Source organism: Lupinus angustifolius, chromosome LG07 (assembly GCF_001865875.1).
Source record: "Lupinus angustifolius cultivar Tanjil chromosome LG07, LupAngTanjil_v1.0, whole genome shotgun sequence".
NCBI classification, from domain to species: domain Eukaryota; kingdom Viridiplantae; phylum Streptophyta; class Magnoliopsida; order Fabales; family Fabaceae; genus Lupinus; species Lupinus angustifolius.
In genome coordinates, this window is record NC_032015.1 from 5,095,388 (window position 1) to 5,117,025 (window position 21,638).

A 21,638-nucleotide genomic window follows, 5' to 3' on the forward strand; every position below is an offset into this window, starting at 1 on the left:
AATATACTGGAACTTTGTTAATAGCTAGTTCCCAAGATGGTAATAGACGTATATTTCCAGTAGCATTTGTCATTGTAGAAGGAGAGACCAAAGAAGCATGTGAATGGTTTTTCTACAATCTTCGGACATATGTTACCCCACAACCAAATATTTGCATAATATCAGATAGGGGTACAGGTTTATTGGGTGCACTACGTACTGAGCTCCCGTAATGGTGTGATGGTCAATCTGTATATTGCATTCGTCATGTTGTTAACAATTTCAACAAGGAGTTCCGAGATAATGATTTGAAAGAAAAAGTCATTGAAATGGGTAAGTGTTGAAATGAATGTCATTTATGTAAAATTGTTTCTTTATTAGACTTATGTGAATATTAATGTACTTGTTGTAGGCTATGAATTGATGCGGCCTCGATTCGAGCGAATGCTTGTTGTATTGCGTCAAAAAAACTCCAGGGCGGCAGCGTGGTTAGATCAAATCCCAAAAGAAAAATGGACGCAATCATATGATAATGGGAGACGGTACGGCCATATGATGACGAATTTGACAGAATGTGTGATGAGGCAGTTTGGTCTACAACAACCCATCCCAGAAGATCCAATTAATCTCGAGAAACAACACAAGATGGATCTATGTGTGACTACAACTAGCCTAAAAAACATGACTAGTGGATTCAGGTTTGGAATAACCGGGAAAACTATGTGGTCAATGGTTTTCCCGATAACCAGCCTTTGTACCAGTACTCGCAGTATATGCAATGATACTTACAAAGGACAAGGAAATACATATCTCCGGATGGAGCATATTCAGTCGGATCGGTAATAACAAAAACATTTGTAATCATATTTTATTTTATTTTGTGTTGACATATTCTAAACATTTAATTTTTTCCATTTATTCAGTACAATTTTATCAAAATGATTCAGGATAGGTGTGCTCCTACACATGTGTTTCCAAATCCGTTGCAGTTATTGAATGACGTCTATCAAAACTGCAATGAGATGATGGAAGCATTTGCTCAACTAATTCCACCCGCCTTCTCCTCAACTACTTCTCAAGCTCCTCCTCCACAACAGTTCCAAATGCCTTTTGCACCTGACTTGAATATCAACAATATGAGAGTCAAACTCAGACGGATACTTTTCCGCAGGCATACACTCAGACTCCTGCTCCTCAGCAACAACAACAACATCCCTTTGGGTTTGAAGGTTAAGGAGCAATGGTTGACTACTCATTTTCTCACTTAGCATCAAATTTCAAGGAATGCCATCAATGTTTGGCACTACTTCAAATACTCCATTCTCGGCATTCAACTCTCAACAATATTATCAGCCGACAATGCCTTCACAAACAAACGATAACGATGAAGATGATGACGATAGTGAAGACGAAGATGAGGAGCAGCCACGACTGGTTAGAGGTGGAAGACAAAATCAATCGCAACAACAACAACAACTAAGAGTCCAATCACCTCGAAGGAGAAAGACACCTGGATGTGGAACATTATCTCGTAGACGCCATTAGGATTTTTCCCCCCGCTAATTTAATGTTTTTGAAATTCATACTACAATTTATGAAATTTTCTTCTTTTTCCAAATCCAATTTTGTTATTACATTAATTTTAAATTACAAATTATTTCAATTCCAAATTTGTTATTAAATTAATCATTCAACATATTCAATTACCATACTAAAATAATCATTTAATATATTCATTTTACATACTAAAATTACCATATTCAATTACCTTATTCAATTAACTTATTCAATTATCAATTACTATATTATTTTTATAAATTATTAAAAATAAAAACAAGTAAACACATTTCGTAAATGGGTGTTTTATGAAATAACCCATGCAATCTCGTGTACCCACATTAGAAGTCGTGTACCCTATCCACGATTTTAGTGAGGAGAGAGAAACTATCATGGAAATCGTGGATGGTATCTACGACTTTCTAGTGAAATCGTGGCTCTGGTCCACGACTTCGCCAAACTCATGGATGGCATCCACGAGTTTCATAAAAATACCCAAAATCCGTAATTAATCAGAAACATACCCCAAACGTGGGATAGTATAGATATATATATATATATATATATATATATATATCAATATTCATTAGATATAATGGATGAATTCAAATACATTCATTACTAGAATTATCCATTGAATTATATTCATTAGCTCAAATGAATAGATTTGAATAGATTTAATGTTCTTGAATTTGGGCAAATTGTGGATTATGAATAATTTTATCACCTCTATTTTAATGTGTCATATTAATATGAATATATCAATTTGAAAACAAAAATGTATCAAATATTCGAATTCAATCAAAAATTATGAACTCATTAATATAGGATTCTCTTGAGAAAATCAAGCCATGACAATTATAATTTAAAATTATAAATTTTATTACATACTTCATTGTAATGTCAATTATTATTTTTACATAAAATACACACTTAGGTATGTTATTAATATTTAAACCCAATAAGTAAATAAAAAAACATTTAAGGACATTTTAACATTTCATACAAAATCAGCATTATCTATACATTCTCGTCAAACTATGACGCATTATTTAGTTAATATAATATGATTTTAAGAGGAAATAATACAACAAAAGAGATAAAGGAGAATAGAGTTCCATTTTTTCTCATTTCGCGGACAGTAGAAAAAGGGAATAGAGAAAAAAATTGGATGCATCCCACCATATCTTGTTTCTCCCATGAGAAAGTGAATTGGAAGAGAATCCCTACATTAACGAAAATCATGTATATAATAGAAATAAATTTAATTATTACTTTCACCGATCAAAATCATTTTCAAAAATAGAAAAACAATAATAACATCGTTGTTAGTCTTTGCTACTATTCCAACTGTATGCACCAGATCATTTTTTTCTTAAAAAATCACGTAATATATAATTATTAACTAAAATAGTTTAAAACCGTTTAAAAAATATATGTTTAATTATTAATTTAAAAGTTTACTAGTTAACATATTATTTATAGCTAAAGTTAATAAAACAAGAGTATTATTGCATCCTCATAAAAAACTGATATATTTCTCTTTTCTCTATTTCTTTTTCTATCATACTAAACAATCCTTAATTAAATTCACTTTTTTTTGTCACTTCTTTCTCTCTACTAATATTCTGTCTTCTTATTTCATCATGCATTTTTCTTCCCTAAACTAAACAAAGTATTAAGAGAAAGAATTTATGATGAACATCATACATTTTTTCCTAATATATTTCTCTCTTTACAATTAAAGATGAGAAAGTCTTATTTCTCTTCTACTTCTCTCTCATCCTTTTCTCTTTAACTACTAGTGTTGGCTTACAATTTTAAATAAATGTAATAACTTAATAAATATTAAACTAAAAAGATTAATTACCATTCAGTAGATAGTTTCTTAATAATATCCCGTAATTAAACTAGCGTCTTCTTTTCATTTCAGACAGTAAGTTCTAAAGAGTGTATAAATTTATGTGTTATTAGTTGCGATTAATTAAAAAAATATTTAATTATTAAATTTTTAAGTTAAATATATTTTTCAACTGAGTTGTAAATGAAGTGTCACTCTTTTGAACCAGCAAATGTACTCTCATTAAGAAACAATTAACAAAAATTCCCCCAAAAAATCAAATAAAAATATATAGAAATAAATCTGAAATGAAAACATATTAAGGAAAACTTATTAAAAGTGACTAGTCAAAAATAATTAAGTAGTTGCTATGTATGTTCGATAGTAAAAATAATAAATGTAGAGACATTCATGTGATTTTTTTCATTGTCACATAAGATATCATTGGTTATAGGTTCCAAAGACTTTGTCCAATGATCACCAACGTTCTATTCTGTCTTTTATGGATATTTCTATGCAGTGCTGCAATTGTGCAATCTCAAAATACACAGGATTCTCAGTTGAATAGCTGTGATTTCTTCAGTGGTAGTTGGGTTCATGATGACACTTATCCTCTCTATGATAGCTCATTGTGTCCTTTCATTGGGGATCAATTTGATTGCAAGAAAAAGGGACGACCAGACACAGATTACCTCAAACTTAAATGGAAACCCACTGGTTGTGAATTGCCAAGGTGACATTTCTCTTAAAGATTCAATATTCATGCTAACATAGTAACATGTATGTAGGATATATATTATATATATAATAGTATATGATATTATCTCTTTGGTGCAGATTTGATGGCAAAGATTTCTTGAACAGATACAAGGGGAAGAAAATATTATTTGTTGGAGATTCTATATCAAATAATCAGTGGCAATCACTTATATGCTTGTTGCATGTTGCAGTGCCCCAATCAAAATATGAAGTTTCTGCACGCAAATTTTATTTGCCGGTGAGGTCCTCTATAGTCTATATATAATAAAATACATGAAGTGTATATTCAATAACTGTTAAATGATAAATGATATTGCTTACTCAATATAATCAATCATTAGACCATGTAATTTCTTGAAAAAAATTACTCCCAAGTCACAATGTTGCAAAACCCGAGTCGGATGTTAAACCAGGAGAGGTCCCTATTAGGTTTAATCGGTTTAAATGGGTACACCATCTGGTTTGATCGGATGTTCTATACATAATTAATATTTTTTATTTATAAATATATAGTTATATATTAATGTAAAAGATTATATAATTAATAATTATATTGAAATAATAACATCTTCATCTTTTTTGGATCGTAGTAAAACAAAGTGAACCGTCTGGTTTACTTTCCGGATTAATCCGGTTTAACCGGGTTTAAACAATGGGACCAGAATTTTCCCAGTTCAAAGCGGTCTAACTCTCATTCGGTTAAGACTGCAAACTAGAGTCGTTTTTAAGTCCGATCAGCAGTCAGATCGGTCGGACTGTCCGGTTCGGTTAGATTATCACAACCAATATTGTGAAACCCAAGTCGGATGTCAAACCGGCATAGGTCCCATATTAGGTTTAACCGGTAAACTGTCCGGTCTTATCGAGTGATTCTATACATAATTAATAATTTTTATCTATAAATATATAGTTATATATAAATGTAAAACTTTATATAATTAATAATTATGTATAATTATATTGAATAATAATATCTTCATCTTTTTTGGATGATAGTAAAACAAAATATTAGAGTGGTGTTCCATTTTTATTTTATTTTTAAGTGGTCCGCACGATTTATTTCTCGAGTTAATTCTGTTTAATCAAGTTTCACGCGGTCGGACCAGAATTTTCCCGGTTCAAAGCGGTCTAACTCTCATTCGATTAAGACTGCAATATAGAGTCGTTTTCAAGTCCGGTCAACGGTCGAACCGGTTCTCACAAGACTGCTCACAAAAATGCTCCTAAGTGTCATTTTTGTTAAGAAGTGAAAATTGTAAACTAATGTATTTATTATGCCCTAGTAGCCTTAAAATAGGCAAAAGAAAAAAGATCTTACATAGAGTTTCAAAGTTAAATATAATAACTTCCTCAAAGTGAAAGTAATTTGCTAAATTACACACCCAACCACTAACATAATACATAAACTAACTATAACAAAAATATCTAAGATTCCCTATTTTAAACTGGAAATTTTATTTTCAGTTTACTAACTTTGTTGCTGGTATAAGTATTATTGGATGAGTTAAAGAACATATAAATTGATGAACCTATAGACCTATTACCTTAAGGTTTTGGGTTAATATATAATAATATATATATATATATATATATATACTTATTTCACTTAATTATGGTGGAATATTGTAACCTACAGATGAAGATCAACATTTTTTAAGGGCATGAAAATGTGCTTCTCACGTCATTTTTTATCCATTATACATCCATTTCTACATCTACTTTATAACTCGTGATTAAAAGATTTTCCACTTTGAGAACTACAATTATAAATAATGAACATATGTGAAAAAAGTATGTAAATAAGTAAGGGGGAAATGTTATTACTTGGAAAGTTAAGAGGCATTATTTCCTAATGTAAAAGGAATAAGCTGAGTGACTGTTTTGCATAGATTATGTTTTTAGTTTTATTTTATAAAGTGTATGATTATAAACTTTGATATTATAATCTATTTATGTCTAAATATTTTAGCTGATTTAATCTTTTCTATTTGGTTAATGTGTGAATATTATTTTTACAGGCTAAGTTATAAAAATGTATTAAGTTATATGTTTATGTTATTATTATTTTAGTTGATTTTCATATTATTTTTAAAGTATATATTTTTAGTATTTACCAATATATACTTTTACTATAAATATTTTAACTTTTAATACCTCCCAACAAAGGTTAAGAATATTAAAATAATACACAATATTGAATTAATACACAATATTAAATTAATATATAAAATTGAAATAATATATAATATTAAAATAATATACAATATAAAAATAAATATTGAATAACATGATACACAAATAAATAAAAATTACAAAACTTGAATTAGATAATTCACAAAGTAAATAGTGTACAAATGACAAAATTAAACAATCCAAATGTCAATCCAGAAAATATGAAAGTGCTATTAAATTTGAGGGATAAATAGAAAGTAAAATTGGTTGGAAAAATAAGTAATCCAAAAAACAACTTACCATAAAGAGATGTCATTACTTATTTGTTTTTTTTTTTCCATAAATAAAAGCTAAATTTATAATCTAGATGGAATGACAAACATATTTGTACTGCAACTAAGTTTATTTTTTAAAATGAAAAAGAGCAATAAATAGAAGGAGAATAAACAATAATCAAGTTTTTGTCTTATTAAGTGAGGTCGTCTATATAGATCAAATGATGTTATAATAATATAACAATGAGTCTATTCTCTTATTGACATTTTATTACCCAACATTTAGTCTCATATAATTTACACATCTTGTAGTTGTGTGATAAAACTTAACTTTAAGCTTGAGTGATACCTTCTATTATATGGGACACATAGAACACTTCACCATTTCCTCCAACCTACTCGAATAATATGGTTCACATTTCAATCAATTTTATATCGTCTTGTATGATTCATTCAATATACATAAATGTAGTGACTTCTGATATGATATCTCAAAAAAATTTCTTTATAGTAGGATTTGTCCACCTCTTACTAAACTTACACTCCATGTACTCTATCTTTCTTCGACTTATGTGAAATTCATGTGGTTCTAAAGTATCTCTACATATTTCTAGTTTCTCATTTCATTCCTTTCCTGAGACTCTTCACTAAGATAATATAATTCACAAAAAGCATATCTTGCAGGCTTGTAACATTGGTTCTTAGATATGTTTTGTGAGCACATTCAAAATAATGTACACAAATACGAGCTCAATATTGACACTTAGTGTAGTTCTATAGAAATAGGAAAATTTGTTGAAACCTTGTCTTGGGTTCTCATGTTGGTCTTGACATCGTCATATATATCCTTGATTATTCGAATATATATAGGCAATTTGAAAAAAAAAATCTTTAGAGTTTTTCATAAAACTTTTTTAGGCAACTTATCATACGTCTTCTCCAAATTAATAAAGAACATGTACAAGTCCTTTTGGTTCCTTCCATATATTTCCATCAATCGTTGTTGCAAGTATATAGTCACATGGCCGACCTCCATATATAAAACCAAATTGATTTTCACTGACGTTCGTCTCTTGTGTCAACATCCGCTCAATTATCCTCTCATCACATAGCTTCATTGACTCATGAGCTTGATCTTTCTATAGTTTGTATAGTTTTATATGTCGCTCGTGTTCCTATAAATATGGATTTAAGATGTTTTTCCTCTACTTGTATGGCGTCTTCTTATATCTCATGATCCTATTAAACAATTTTTGTGAGTCATCTAATGTCATGCTCTCTTAGAACCTTCCAGACCTCAGTAAATATATTCTATGGTCCAATTGTTTTGTCATTCTCCGTCCTTTTTAAAGCTTCTTTCACCTTCAACTTCCAATTCTACGATAAAATTAAAGTGTAATTTTTATTCTCTTATTAGAAAACAAGAAATCATGTCTCATTGAAAAACTTGTAAAAATAATTCTACCTTCTTACATTCATATCTTTATTCTTGGCAAGACTTCTTACATATTCGTCTTTAATGGATATCTTTACAACCTTGTCTGAATTAATATTAATATTAATTATGTGTGTAAATCAGTTAACAATAATCAAACAAACTGTCAGTATAAGTATTATCAGTGGATAATGGTTGCAAAAGTAGTTTGCACTGAATGGTTAGTAACGTTTTTTTTATTTTGGTTAATGTTTCTAAGTGACATTTTTTACCATAATTATTTAACTTTTCTAATATATATCTTCACCTAAACATGTTTGTATAAAATCCATTCAAATCCATCAGAATTTTTTATCCGAATCTACTAGTATATAATTCTAGTTGTATGTTTTTTTCTTTGCTATGCAATGTCCTTAACAAACTCATTCTCAAATTCATTTCTCTACCAGGAGTATAAAATTGAAGTGACACGATTGGTACACCAATATCTTGTGGATTTGGTACAAGAAGAAAAGGGCAAGGTTCTAAAACTTGACTCCATTAATGAAAATGGCAAAGAATTTAAAGGATATGACATTATAATCTTCGATAGCTGGCGTTGGTGGAGCCGCAATGATACTGGAAAGCTGTAAGATGCTTTGATTTGATTTAACAATAAACAATATCTTCTTATAAATGATGTGATAATAAAAACTTAACAATGTGATGTGTACATATTTGTCTGTGGGTTTGATCAGATGGGACTACATTCAAGATGGTACTCAAATGGTTAAAGATATGGATTGTTTGGTAGCTTACAAGAAAGCACTAACAACTTGGTCTAAATGGGTGGAATCAAATGTGGATCCAAGTGTCACAAAAGTTTTCTTCCAAGGCCTTACTCCATCCCATTTTAGGTCATTTTTATTTTCTATGTATTTTTGCTACATTGTTCTATGTATTTTTGCTATATTGTCATTAACTTAACTCTTATTTCTGGTGCATGTAGTGGTCAAACCTGGAACGATACAAATGCAGATGTTAGTTGCGAAGGACAAACTGAACCAATTAATTTTTCATCATACCCAGAAGGACTTTTACCCAAAGGTGTTGCAATTCTAAATGAAGTATTGGCTAGTATGTCAAAGCCTGTTACATTGCTTAATGTAACAACCCTTTCACAGTTTAGAAAAGATGGACACCCTTCTATCTATGGTAAATATGGTGCACAAGGAAATGATTGCCTTCATTGGTGTGTTTCTGGAGTTCCTGATACTTGGAACCAAATATTATATGCAAAACTTGTAGCTGGTGGAAAATAAGGATACCTGTTAAATTATAATGTCAATAAAAAACCATCATTTTGGTTTGTCTTTTAAACATATACCTTCATCTCTATCTCTCTTAATTATGTATTCTAGTGAGTTAACTGAAGGAAAAAAACATATAACTGAGTTTTGCTCTTCAATATATAAAACACAGATTAATGTATATAATTAACAAGTCTCAGACAATGGTGCAACCAGTGTTAGGATATGGATCATGAACTACGTGATAAGCTGTAAAAGGTGAAGGTGGAGAATATTTCGAATTGAAATTATAAGGAACCAACAAATTTTGCAATTGCATCATTTCATATTCTGGTTCTTCCTCTCCCATACTTGTAAGGACAACATGGCGGAACTTCTTCCTCAACTGCATAGTCAACCGAACTGAATCTATTCCATTTCCAATTACCACCACGTGATCTCTATTTTCCCCTCCCAGTGACACTGAATTCAGACCTGTATATATGCTTAATTAATTTAACTATCACAAAGAAACGTTATATATGATGTTCTCTCGATTATAGTAAATACGACATAATTGTGACCACAATTGCAATTTAAAACATGATAATCAAATTGATATTTGAAGTTATAAATCGTGTGAGAATTGAACATGACATGCACCTTCAGCAACTGCAACAATTTTCAGTGCCTTTCTTCTGCATTTATCACCCTTCACGTGCACCTCTATAACAATTCTCGGCAGTGGCAGTATACATAGAGCTTATTATTGAAAATGAAACTAAACATAGCTACCAAGCTAAGCTTGCATGTAATGTAACTATTAATTATTTTAAGTGATCTCACCTTCATGATTGATAATTTCAAGAGAGAAAAGTGGCAGCAACTTTAGCTTTATGCTGTAGGAGAAACTTGACTAACTAGTGATATCAACCTACGTTGTTGATATTTTAGTGCTTTTGTGGTTGGGGTGCAATTCAGATTATGCTTTATATATCCATACATCTTTATTATTATTGTTGATTAACGATAAACATCTTGAATGGTAATGAAAATAAATAACAATGACTTCAAGATTTTCAGTTCACTTTCAGTCACATGGATAATCTTATATTTTTCATTTGATTACTTAGTTTAAATCGCAATCATTACTGATAAGATGAACGGGTTGGAACTACGTGTGAAATCTACACAAGTTATTGTTCTTCTCTCCTTTCATACAGTAACTCTTTGATTCCCTCTGAATGATCTTCTTTTAGAATTAAAAAGAAAATAAGTAAATATATTTTTTATCTTTGATTCAAATAATAATGTTTACTTTCTCATTTTGATTCTTTCACAATAAGCACTATGAAAGATTATTATAAACCATATCGAAAAATTAATGACTATGATATGAAAAGGCAGATGATAAAAAACTATTCCACAAAATATGTTAATAACTCTAACAATATCATCTTTATAGTACATTATCGTCGTTCCATTTCGACAAGAAATAATAACATTATTTACTTTTGAAGACTTTTAATAATGTTCCAACTAGAATTATTCGAATATTACGTTCTTCTCATGCACGTGACCATCTTAAAAGTCATCTTCATCCTTTAGGGAACATCACTTTACTGAGGAATGAGGAAGTCTTCAAAAATGTCTTTGAATGACATATTCTTCAGAGTTTCGAAAACTGTGAACCCTTGTACTACGTACAATTATTTCACCTCATGTACTTGATTTTCCTCCCCCATAAAAATCATGAGTGAAGGTCACAAATTATAATATCTTATTTCAACAATAAAACGTAGCTATATACTTATCCTTATATAGACAAACCTTTTCCCTTCAGTAAAATTCAACCATGACTTGTCCAGCTCTATTTTTTGAATGGAGATGAAATCTGAATGGAGTTGCAAACTTTCCCTTCTCTATCTTTTGGTGGGTAGAGAAACTGACAAATTTGATATGAAACTAACCCAATGAGATTTATACACGTTATGATCTGCATTATAGACCTTCCATGAATGCCCTCACTGTCACTCTTTCATTGTTTAAAATTGACCTTTTGTTCATGCTACAGTAGGGATTGTCGTGCAACAAAGTTGGCCAAGAATTGCCTGAAGATACTAACTAGAACAGGATCAGAATATGATGCAAAGGTCCACAACTGATGTTTTGGCTGCTTAAGTCAATTTTCTGACCCACACATGCACGGAGTAACAAAGCAACAATAATAGATACTGTGTGCCTTGGTGTTCCACCCTCATTCTCACAATATAAGTATAAGAATATATGGAAAAAGATGTTGACAGATCCTAACAAGGCTTCAGAGAATTGATACTGTTGATGATATTTTTGTTGTGTTCAAACTTCGAAGTTTACTAAAATATTCTAGAAAATACAAGGACTGAGCACATGTAGGGTATCAAGATTCAAGACAAGTAGTGTACATGTGCACATCTTAAGGGTTAAATTTCTAGGTGAAATAACATGTATTCATAGATTTAAGGCATTTTATCCCAAGGACTGTCTTTGTAAGCCATGCACACAGATTTCACCACACTCTGCATTTAATTTCGAACCACAATTTTTATTTTAAAAAAGGCTATCAAAATGAAAGTAGCTTTCTCTACCTTTCTAATGAACACTACATAAGAATAAAAATTGTTTCCTTGCTAGAGACGCGAGAAAAAATAAGGGAAATTATCATTTTGCTTGGACATGGACACATGGTTATTAAGGAATGTTGTGCAACTAATTCAAGGCAATTTCACAAGTTGTCACAATTCTTGATCCCTTTATCAGTACTCAATGATACTTCAAATCTGTTTTCCTTAAAATACAACTCATCGGTGAGAATGATTTATGTCACTAACATGGATATCAATATCATACTTTCTGGCACTAAAAAGTGGGCAAAACATTTAACTAACCTATCCAGCTAATATTGATCAAGACCTCTTTGATAACCAAATAAATGCATGAATGCATCTATATTGAATTCTTGGAATCAAACTCAGATGACAAGCCTTTTACATCGAAGTTTTTTATGCTTTGTCAATTCCAATGACAAATGGAGTTATATATTTACTCCCAAGAAGAAGAAACTGAGACAGCCATGAATCATTGGCAAATTAACTCAAACTGCATCTAAGGGGCAGAGAACTTCAAAAGCTCCCCCACATATACCACATTAAAAAAACACAATATCTTATACTAAGCAAATTACAGTTGCCTTCGTTTTGGGGAAATAAAATTATTCCGAGTACTGTCGGGCTGTTGCATGTCAGAAAAGCATATGTCAGGAACAAACATAGCATCGGATGTATACTGAGAATCTTTCGGCCAATATAACCCTGAAGCTGTAGGAGGAGAAGGAATCTGTGGGACTGTCCAGCACGAATCTGGAACATGCCCCGAGAAATCATCATTATCCATTTCCACTTCATTCAATCTTACAAGAGAAGAATCAGAATCCCAACGTTTACCACTGTCATCCTGCATAAGATTAATCAGGAAAGGATGGAGCTCAAAGGGAAATCATGGATACTACTTTTTATGTAGAGTAACCATAGAAAAAGGAATGAGAAGTTGTGGTTATCGAAGAGCAAAGCTCTAGAAACAGACTCACAAGAATAAAAAGTTCCCAGTTCTTCAGACTAATTTAAATTCCACCATTTGAAATGTACTCAACAAACACATTTTGGATAAAACATTTTCTGCGCACACATGATTTTCAACAAACATGTTAACAGGAAATTTACCCTCATAAGACAAGACAGATATGTTCCCAACCATTGATGCTCTTATGCGCCATTTGTTCATTTATGCGCAATGTGTGTGAATGTGTGTGCGCACACATGCACAACATGGCGTGAAACTGGGTTTTCAGGTATACAAGTTAAAATGATAAAACTACAAAACAAATGAACAGGGGACCACAAGGGTTATATGGCAATCATAAACATACCTTCGATGATCCACCCATGCAATTATAATTCTGACCGAATTCACTTAACCATAGAAATTCATCAATGGGCCAGTGTGAGACGTTTCCAACTGTAGAATCACCACTATAAGACACTTTAGGTTGTGGAAACTCCCCAACTCTTCCAACTTGGATGGGTAACACTTCATTGTGATTGAATGACTGAGGCATTGGGGAAACATTTCCTGAGATGGAAGAAGATTTTGTATTTGACATTTTTTCCTCAGAATGTGATTTTGCAAGAGAAGAGGAAGCACCAGGCTTTGTAGCTTCAAGGCCTACTCTTACACCAGTAAGCAGAAACCTTTGATGTGCAGAGACATGGGCATTTACTGTGTGTATTACTAAATCACAATTCCTGCATAGTAAAGCCCGATCCTCCAGACAGAAGAAATAGCCAACTGTATCCTGTAAGTAGCAGCAGACTTTACTTTACCATCACAAGCCATCTAAAATGGGAAAGACTCATAACATATATAACAGAACCAAAACAAATAACAAAACAAGAAGGTTCATACTCAGCAACAAGGACATGAATGGATCCGAGTCACACGAAGAGTGGGGTGGCAAAATTTTACAAATGCATTAAAATGGAGATGTCAAGACGATGATGATATCACTACTTAAATCCCAGAGGTTAAATAAAAGGGCACTGTTCTTTGTATAACAGAATAAAGTATGTAAGGTTCTGTGAATGTCAAGTATTAATCAAAGATAAAAGAACATTGAACAGAGAAGGATTTTTCAAGCTCCAAAAAGAAATTCAAATGTGAGATTAAATCTTCCATAAAGACTTGAGTTATATGTGTGAATCTTCTCCGATAAAATTAAAGTGGATGCAATTTACAATATCAAGTAGGATGCCTTTCTCACTAAATGCAAAGATTATAAAGTAAAAGCACTCTTAAACAGATCAATCAAAGTTTTAGGTATCCTAACAGATAAGAGAAATCTATATTAGTATTACATTTACTGAATGCAAAAATCAGTGGCATTAGTATTACAAGCCAGCAATAGTGACCTTTTAAGTATCTTACAGTGTATTACAACATCTTCTGATCATACTCCATGTTCTCTTTCTGGAAATTTAGAATTGATTCTATACACTAGTTGTAAAAAAAAGTTCAATGATACACATACATGCCCAATGCATAATTCCACATATTCAATGAAGAAGATCCAAGGTTACCTGACATATGTCACACTTGGGCACTTGAGAAGCCGAAGTAGAAAGAGGGACTCTCTGGTGCTTACTAGCCAGCTTGTTAGCTGCATGAACCTTCTCATCACATTCCCAGCACAGTGCTGCTTCATCTGCACAGCACAGGACCTTAGCTTCTGCAGCTTCACATGCGTTACATTGAATCTTCATCATTTGATTTTTTTTTTTCTTTCTTTTCTCTCTCTTGAAGTCAAAATCAATACTCTATAGTTTCTCCTATCTCACCAAAGTTCCAGACTTTTCCTCATGATTTTTTGACCCAATTCAAAAAAGTTTCAAACTTCACTCTCTAATTTACAAGAGAAGAAAGATTAAGAGGGGGATAGACAAAATTGAGAGAGAGGAAGCAAACAAAGAGTTCCGGAAAGCAACAACCAGAAGAGCATGGTTTAAGAAGGCCTCACGAAACTAAACCTTAGCATGACAGACTCTAATTATAGACTGTTTTTAGAAGGGAACGTTAGAGCATATCACATATCAAAATAAGAATACTTTTTTCCAACAAACATTATTCTTATTTTTATTTGAATCTCATAACATCTATATTTTTCACTGTTCTTATCTAACAAAAAAAAAATAGAAAATAACAATGACATAGGTTGCTCTTATCTTATATCAGGTGAGATTATAAATTCAACTAATCAAACTTGAAATGTGTTTTTCTACTTTTTAATAATTTATAAATAAACTTTGAATAACAAACTTAGTTTATAAAAAAATAATATTGGTTTTCTTTCCAAGCATTATTTTATATAAAAAATCGTTTTAATTGCGACATGGGTTTTTGCACATGAGTTTATTTTTTAAACCAAAAAAAGTTGCATCAGAAAATGGTACATTCAAGACACTCCGATAGTAAATTTTCAATACAAACTTTCTATCTTTGCATTCATTAACCAGTGTTTTAAGGGCATTCGTTATCAGAACCCAAGAAAACTTTCTATCTTTGTACCACTTTTTTTATTGGTCAAGAAAATATTTTAAATTGATATCTTCTGACCAAGGAAAAAACGGTAGACGGAGGGAGACACAATTTGGATCGGCTCTTATTTTACTTGTTCCAGGCCCCATTATTTAGGTAAATCCATAAAACGGAGGGTAGACATAAACCAGATCACAAAAATAGTTAAAGACCAAAAAGGAAAATAAAACAACCAGAAACAGCTCAGAGGTTGGATCTCAATGGATGTGCCAACTGCCCAGGTCCCCTATAGTGGAGCAAGACAGGGATGAATTTAGGACCACTATATAGTGTGCCAACTTTATTAATTTAGGACCCATTATTTTTACTTTTATTTCTTTCCCTACCATAACATTACCCTCTCTTACAAGTGGCTACATAACCATCATCAAAATAAGTTTTACCCTTTCTGATTTTGCTGCTTCTACTTGAAATTATAATTTTCATACTCTGCTACGGAATGAATGAAGAACATGCCTCAGTATACAGCCGTCACTTGAAGTAAAAAAGCAATTACATTTTCATCAACTTTTGCTGCTGCACAAATACCATGCATGGTGTCCTTTCCTTTCATGCATTAAATTTCATCGCATCATTCCAACTAATAGGCAGGTAGAAATATTTTGTTCACCTTAACTTTCAAATGGCTTCAGTTGATGACAATAGACAGGGGTGGACCCCCACTCTGCTGCTTCTAAACATTTTGATGTCTACAATAATGAAGATAGCTGACAAAAATAAGGTCAAGTGCCTCATTTTTTTCACTATAGCTCATTCATAGAAGTCCAAGACTGCAAGGTAAATAGTCAGAGCAAACAATCTTGATCATAAAGATTCTCCAACAACATCAAAGTATAGCCCACATTGCACCACAGTTTAGAGAATAACAGTCTTTCCTCTTCAGTCAAAAAGTATAATCTGTTGAAGTTGGAGGTCATATGAATTGATAATGAAACCAGATGGCTCAAGGAGACAGGTGAATTCAATAGTTAACATAAGATTTCTACAAGGTAATGGCTCCTGTGTCTAAGAAACATGGTATATAATTATCAGGCCACAAGACTGCAACATTGTACAATAACAATAATTGCTCAACATTTGGAATCTGATCAGACTAGTTCAGTGCAGCAGCTTTGAGCTTTCCATATGTTATGTTAACCCTCAGAAATGGGGAGAATCCAAATTGCGAGCAAGTAAGATATCTTTTGATATTGACTAGTTTAGAGCTTTAAAGATGCCAATCAGGTTATTGTACCTAGACATTGAATCCAAAGTTACTCACACAAAAAGGCTGAACAGATTTACTTAAGCATCATTCAGATATGAACTGCCATACATCTGGGTAAAACATTTATATCTTGAAATTGAACATGTGCGACACATTCAGCTAATTTTTTAGAGATCAACAGTTGGGTCCACAGTAACTCACAATAACAACAACTGAGCCTTAATCCCACTAATGGGGTCGGCAGTCAACAGTAACTGAGCAACTCTAAAAGTTCACCAATAAAACAACATGCCTGACAATTAGACATCCAACCTGTAATCACAACAGCCCAATTGCAAGAATGGAGCTCTACCAGCTGAACTATATCCCCCCAGCTAAGAGGAGCATACCTGAAGGAATCGATCTTCTATTCTTTTCCTTGGCACAGATGAGGCCTCCTGGACTTGAACTAGAGACCTCGCCGACGAAATTGGGGCATGAGGAGCAGGGAGCCCATACTTTCATACTTGCCATAGCTTCCTTTGGCCTTCACCAACACCAATATTCAAGTGCAATAATATCTAGCTTAAAAAATCAAGTGTCAACAAGGGTTTGGAACTTGACTCGCTTTTTAACACTACGATATCGGTCATATCCAATACCAATCTTGCTATGCATCAACTTGACTGCCAAATCTGCTTTACCAGCTTTCCTCAGGGCATTAATCATCAAAGTACGGATCTTTCCAGGTATTTCTCTGCCCCTATCCACAATTCCATCAGCTAATTTGCAGGCTTCCTTCACGCGACCAGCCTTACACAGCACATTAATCATGTCTTCATAAGCCGTTTCCATAAGGATACCCATGGGAGCTAGCTCATCCAAAATCTTGCAAGCTCTCGCTACCTTACCGGAAAGACATAGTCCTATTGAAAGAGCTCTAAAAGAGGCAACATTTGGTGTGATACCCTTATCAATCATCATGTCCCACAGTTTCAGTGCCTCCTCATTCCTATGCTCCTTGAAAAGCTCACTGATCAGTATTGTATAAGTATAAACCGTCTGCTCGCAGCCATCTCTCTCCATCCGCTTAAAAAGCATCATAGCTTCATTAATCCTCCCACGCTTAGCCAATCCATCAATAAGCACATTGTAGCAGTATGAATCCTGCGGACATCCCTTCTCAGCCATCTCATCAAACAGCCTCTCAGCTTCGTCCACTCTCCCAGCCTTCCCAAGACCATCAATCAAACTCGAGTAAAGCACTGCATTAATTGTGACACAATTAACCCTACAGAACTCCAAATAACCCATAGCTTCCTCTACTCTCCCACTCTTACACAACCCATTAACAATAGCTCCATACGTAACCTCGTCTGGCTCAATCCCATCCACTTTCATCCTCTCAAACAACCTCATTGCCCCATCCACATTCCCACTCTTGGCATACGAATCAATCAGAGCAGTATACACAACCTTATTAGCCCTACAACCACTCCGTATCATATCTTCAAACACAGTAAAAGCCTCGACAACCTTCCCCTGCTTACAAAGCCCACCTATCACCAAACTATACCCGTGACTCGGAACCTCCAACCCTTTCTCTCCCATCTCATGGTAAAGACTCAAACAAAAATCCACATCCCCTTCGGAATAACATGCCTGCATAACTGTCAAATAACTAATCTTATCCGGCTCCAAACCCAACGTCTCCATACCCCTAACCTCCTCCAACGCCTTCCTCGTCTTCCCAACCTTACAATATCCTTTGATCATAGTATTGTAACTTACGACATCCGGCTTCACCTTCCCATCCTTCATCACTTCGAAAACCCTCTCAGCGGATTCCACCATAGCTGAATTAACCAACCCATTGAGCAAAAAATTATAACTGTACAAACTCGGCTCGATCCCATTCTCCTTCATTTCTCGCCACACCCACAACAACTCCTCCACCAAACCAACACTACCAAAACTCCTAATCAAAGAGTTAACCGCAGTAACCGTCATAGCAAAACGCCGTCGTTTCAGTTCAGCGAAAACGTCACGGAATGTAGTTAAGTCAGGTTCAGGTGACGACAGGACGACGTGGATGAGTGACACGTAGCAGTCGAGGGTATGAGAGTAATTATGCTGGTCGCGGGCCCAGTGGAAGAAGCGGGAAGCGGTGTGAGGGTTGTTGTGGATTGAGAGGAGAGTGTGGGAGACGAAGGAAGGGGAGAGAGTGATGAGGAATTGGCGGCAGAAGGAGGTGAGGTTGGACTCCATGGAAGGAGAACCGTCGAGGAGGGAGAGGATTTGGGTGAGCCATGGGGAAGGTTGGAGGTTGTGGGGAGATGAAACGACGACGTCGGAGATGTCGCAGAAGGGTTCTACGAGTTCTGGGCGAGGGAAGGAGGAGGGAGCGGCGGAGAAGGGTTTTTGAATTGGAAGTTGTGCGGCGGCATTGATGAATTGGTGGTGGGTGCGACGGGAACAAGATTGTTTTAGTATCGTAAAGGGGAGTCTTCTCATTAGGGCTCTCACAGAAACGTCGCGTTTGCTTCTTTCTCTACTTCTCTCTAGGAATATATTTTCTTCCTAAGTTTAATAATAATAGTGGATTTTTTTATTCAACACTAATACACTATAATCACCTACATTTGTTTTAGACCACTTGTGATGGTAGATACTAGATAGGAGTGAGCATGTACGTGTAACTTTTATTTCTTACTTAATTTTAAATGTTAATTGGATAATTTTTTAATATGGACTCGGTTTTAGACTAGAAACTTACTCAATCTTAAATATTTATCCAACTATAATGTTTTGTTTGGGAGTATGATTTTGGAGAGTAATAGAAAAGATGATTTTAGAAAGTTTTCCCCTTATTTAGGAGTTAGATGAAAGAGATGAGAAGGTTTTAGAGGCCCTTCATGTATCTATTTTTATAATTCCATCAATTTCAAGTTTTTATATAAATAAAATGTAAAATGTTGAAACATTTTTAATAAAACTATATAATTATATATTATTGTGAATTTCTCATTATTAACTATAATTTTTAAATGAAAAATAAAAAATATTATCATTAGTTTATTTTCTCTATCTAAACTTCAAGTTTCATAGTCCTAAACAAAAGAGATAACCAACGGACGTTGGTTCAAGTGGTGCATGTTTGATTCCCTTAAGTAAAGTTTTAAGTTCGAGTCTTGTGGATGAAAAAAATATCCGCCGGAAGAGTTAGCCCCACGTAATGTTTCTGGCTCGGACAGTATTGCCTCCAATGTGAAGATACCTGTTGAGAAACCAAAAAAACAACTAAGATGATTTCTTTCTTTCCCCTTTCCTTCTTCTCTCTTGCTAGTCATTTCATATCTTCTTTCTTTTCTCTCATAACTCCTAAACATAGGCTAAATGATGCTTAAACAATAGCAATCTTGGGCGGGCTTCTTCAACCTGCTACTTGGCATCATTGGAGTATGAAGTTCGGGCGTGGTGGCATTGAATGGTTAGTGGTGGTGGGGAATGAAACAATCAAACAAACCACAAGCCCATGTATTATCGGCCATATGAATTAGCCTACGCGGCCCTAGAGAAAGCAAATTTACGCCCAACAATCCAACATCCACTTACCCCATGCCATATGCCAACATATCTATAACCTTCAAAGATTAAAAAACGGTTATGTTTGACAACTATGAATTTTTAATCATTGTTTAGTTTTGGATATAAAGATAGAAGAAAAAAATAAATAAGAGATACAAAATGCTTATCACAGAAGCAGCTATAAGATTCTAGATATTTATATAAAAGTACACTTTTTTGATACTTCACATAAAGTTCTTTCTTATTATAATTAATGATATATTATTTCAAATCATCAACTAACATATATCAACATATCTATGTTTATCAATCGTTGGTTCAATAGTACATACTCTTTTATTAAACAAGAAAATAAATTTGAGTTTTATATATATATATGAAGAAAATTTTAGTATAATAATTAACCACACTATGCTGTGAATGGTTCCAACTTGAATAATATTTGGTAATATGATGAAATATACTTGAAGTCTAGACAATAAAATATATCTTCATATCATATACATTTGAAAAAATGAGACAAATCTGCATCATGACATAGGATAACAAGGCATAACTAACATCTAAATGATGAAAATTGGAAACAACATTTCAAGTATAAATAACCTGCGATAGTCGCACCTTACAATCAATTCTAGATTTAGTATAGAGCACAAATTTTGTACCATCAAACTTTCATTTTGTTCATCATGCTGTTTATCAGATGCATAGATGGTTAACTCCATAGTAAAGACATGAATCAGCACATGAACAACTATGGAAAGTTGATGATGGGACAAATTTGCATCATATTTTAGGATAACAGGACATAACTAAACATCTGCATTATTTGAATAATGAAAATTGAAAACAACATTTAAAGTATAAATAGCATATAGTTACAACTTACCATCAATTCTAGATTTAGTATAGAGCACTATCACACGTTTGGTGGTTTTCAATGTGAAAAATATAATGTGAAAAAAATTTATATTTTGATTAAACTAAGGGTCAGTTTATGTAAAAGGACTAAAATATGTAAATGTTGTTTTCAACATTTAAAGTATAAGACCAACCACTCAGATAAGACCAACCACTCATTATATTTATAATTTTTATGATAGTCCTTACCATCAATTCTAGATTTAGCATATAGTTACAATTTATATTTTGATTAAACCACAAGCTACATCCAAAATATGTAGAGGTTTTCAATGTTTTCTTAACTCCATAGGTCTATAGTTAATGCATTTTTTTTAATCACAAATATTAATTACAGTAACTTTGTTCCAGTTGGAACATTTATATTATAATGAAGTTCTCTCTACTTTTCTTAGTATTGGATTTCAACATGGCGAGTAGCTCTTATTGATTAAAAAAAATGGATCAACGGATTAATGGGTTACAATGAATA

At 33.1% G+C, this 21,638-nt stretch overlaps 3 protein-coding genes across 3 annotated transcripts; 1 reads left to right on the plus strand and 2 right to left on the minus strand.

The window, feature by feature from the left end:
* On the plus strand, nt 3,807-9,373 carry LOC109351954 (protein trichome birefringence-like 42). Its single transcript, XM_019593681.1, has 5 exons — nt 3,807-4,109; nt 4,214-4,373; nt 8,467-8,645; nt 8,755-8,913; nt 9,006-9,373. The coding sequence occupies exons 1-5, from the start codon at nt 3,850-3,852 to the stop codon at nt 9,316-9,318; spliced, it is 1,071 nt and encodes a 356-aa protein (XP_019449226.1). The 5' UTR covers nt 3,807-3,849; the 3' UTR covers nt 9,319-9,373.
* On the minus strand, nt 12,203-14,935 carry LOC109351955 (B-box zinc finger protein 22-like). The gene is made up of 3 exons (XM_019593682.1): nt 14,457-14,935; nt 13,250-13,675; nt 12,203-12,777 (listed from the first exon to the last, which is right to left on the minus strand). Exons 1-3 carry the CDS (start codon nt 14,640-14,642, stop codon nt 12,505-12,507), a joined length of 885 nt encoding a protein of 294 aa, XP_019449227.1. The 5' UTR covers nt 14,643-14,935; the 3' UTR covers nt 12,203-12,504.
* On the minus strand, nt 15,636-19,228 carry LOC109351953 (pentatricopeptide repeat-containing protein At1g03560, mitochondrial). Its single transcript, XM_019593680.1, has 2 exons — nt 16,000-19,228; nt 15,636-15,868 (listed from the first exon to the last, which is right to left on the minus strand). Exon 1 carries the CDS (start codon nt 19,169-19,171, stop codon nt 17,252-17,254), a length of 1,920 nt encoding a protein of 639 aa, XP_019449225.1. The 5' UTR covers nt 19,172-19,228; the 3' UTR covers nt 15,636-15,868; nt 16,000-17,251.

What these genes read in the sequence shown, in the direction of transcription:
- LOC109351954 (XM_019593681.1), top strand. Translation starts at nt 3,850, where the DNA reads ATGATCACCAACGTTCTATTCTGTCTTTTATGGATATTTCTATGCAGT. An exon ending in ACTGGTTGTGAATTGCCAAG is followed by an intron (nt 4,110 to 4,213) that starts GTGACATTTCTC and finishes TCTTTGGTGCAG; the next exon opens with ATTTGATGGCAAAGATTTCT. An exon ending in CTTACTCCATCCCATTTTAG is followed by an intron (nt 8,914 to 9,005) that starts GTCATTTTTATT and finishes TGGTGCATGTAG; the next exon opens with TGGTCAAACCTGGAACGATA.
- LOC109351955 (XM_019593682.1), bottom strand. Translation starts at nt 14,642, where the DNA reads ATGATGAAGATTCAATGTAACGCATGTGAAGCTGCAGAAGCTAAGGTC. An exon ending in CCAAGTGTGACATATGTCAG is followed by an intron (nt 13,676 to 14,456) that starts GTAACCTTGGAT and finishes TGCTACTTACAG; the next exon opens with GATACAGTTGGCTATTTCTT. An exon ending in GCATGGGTGGATCATCGAAG is followed by an intron (nt 12,778 to 13,249) that starts GTATGTTTATGA and finishes AATCTTATGCAG; the next exon opens with GATGACAGTGGTAAACGTTG.
- LOC109351953 (XM_019593680.1), bottom strand. Translation starts at nt 19,171, where the DNA reads ATGAGAAGACTCCCCTTTACGATACTAAAACAATCTTGTTCCCGTCGC.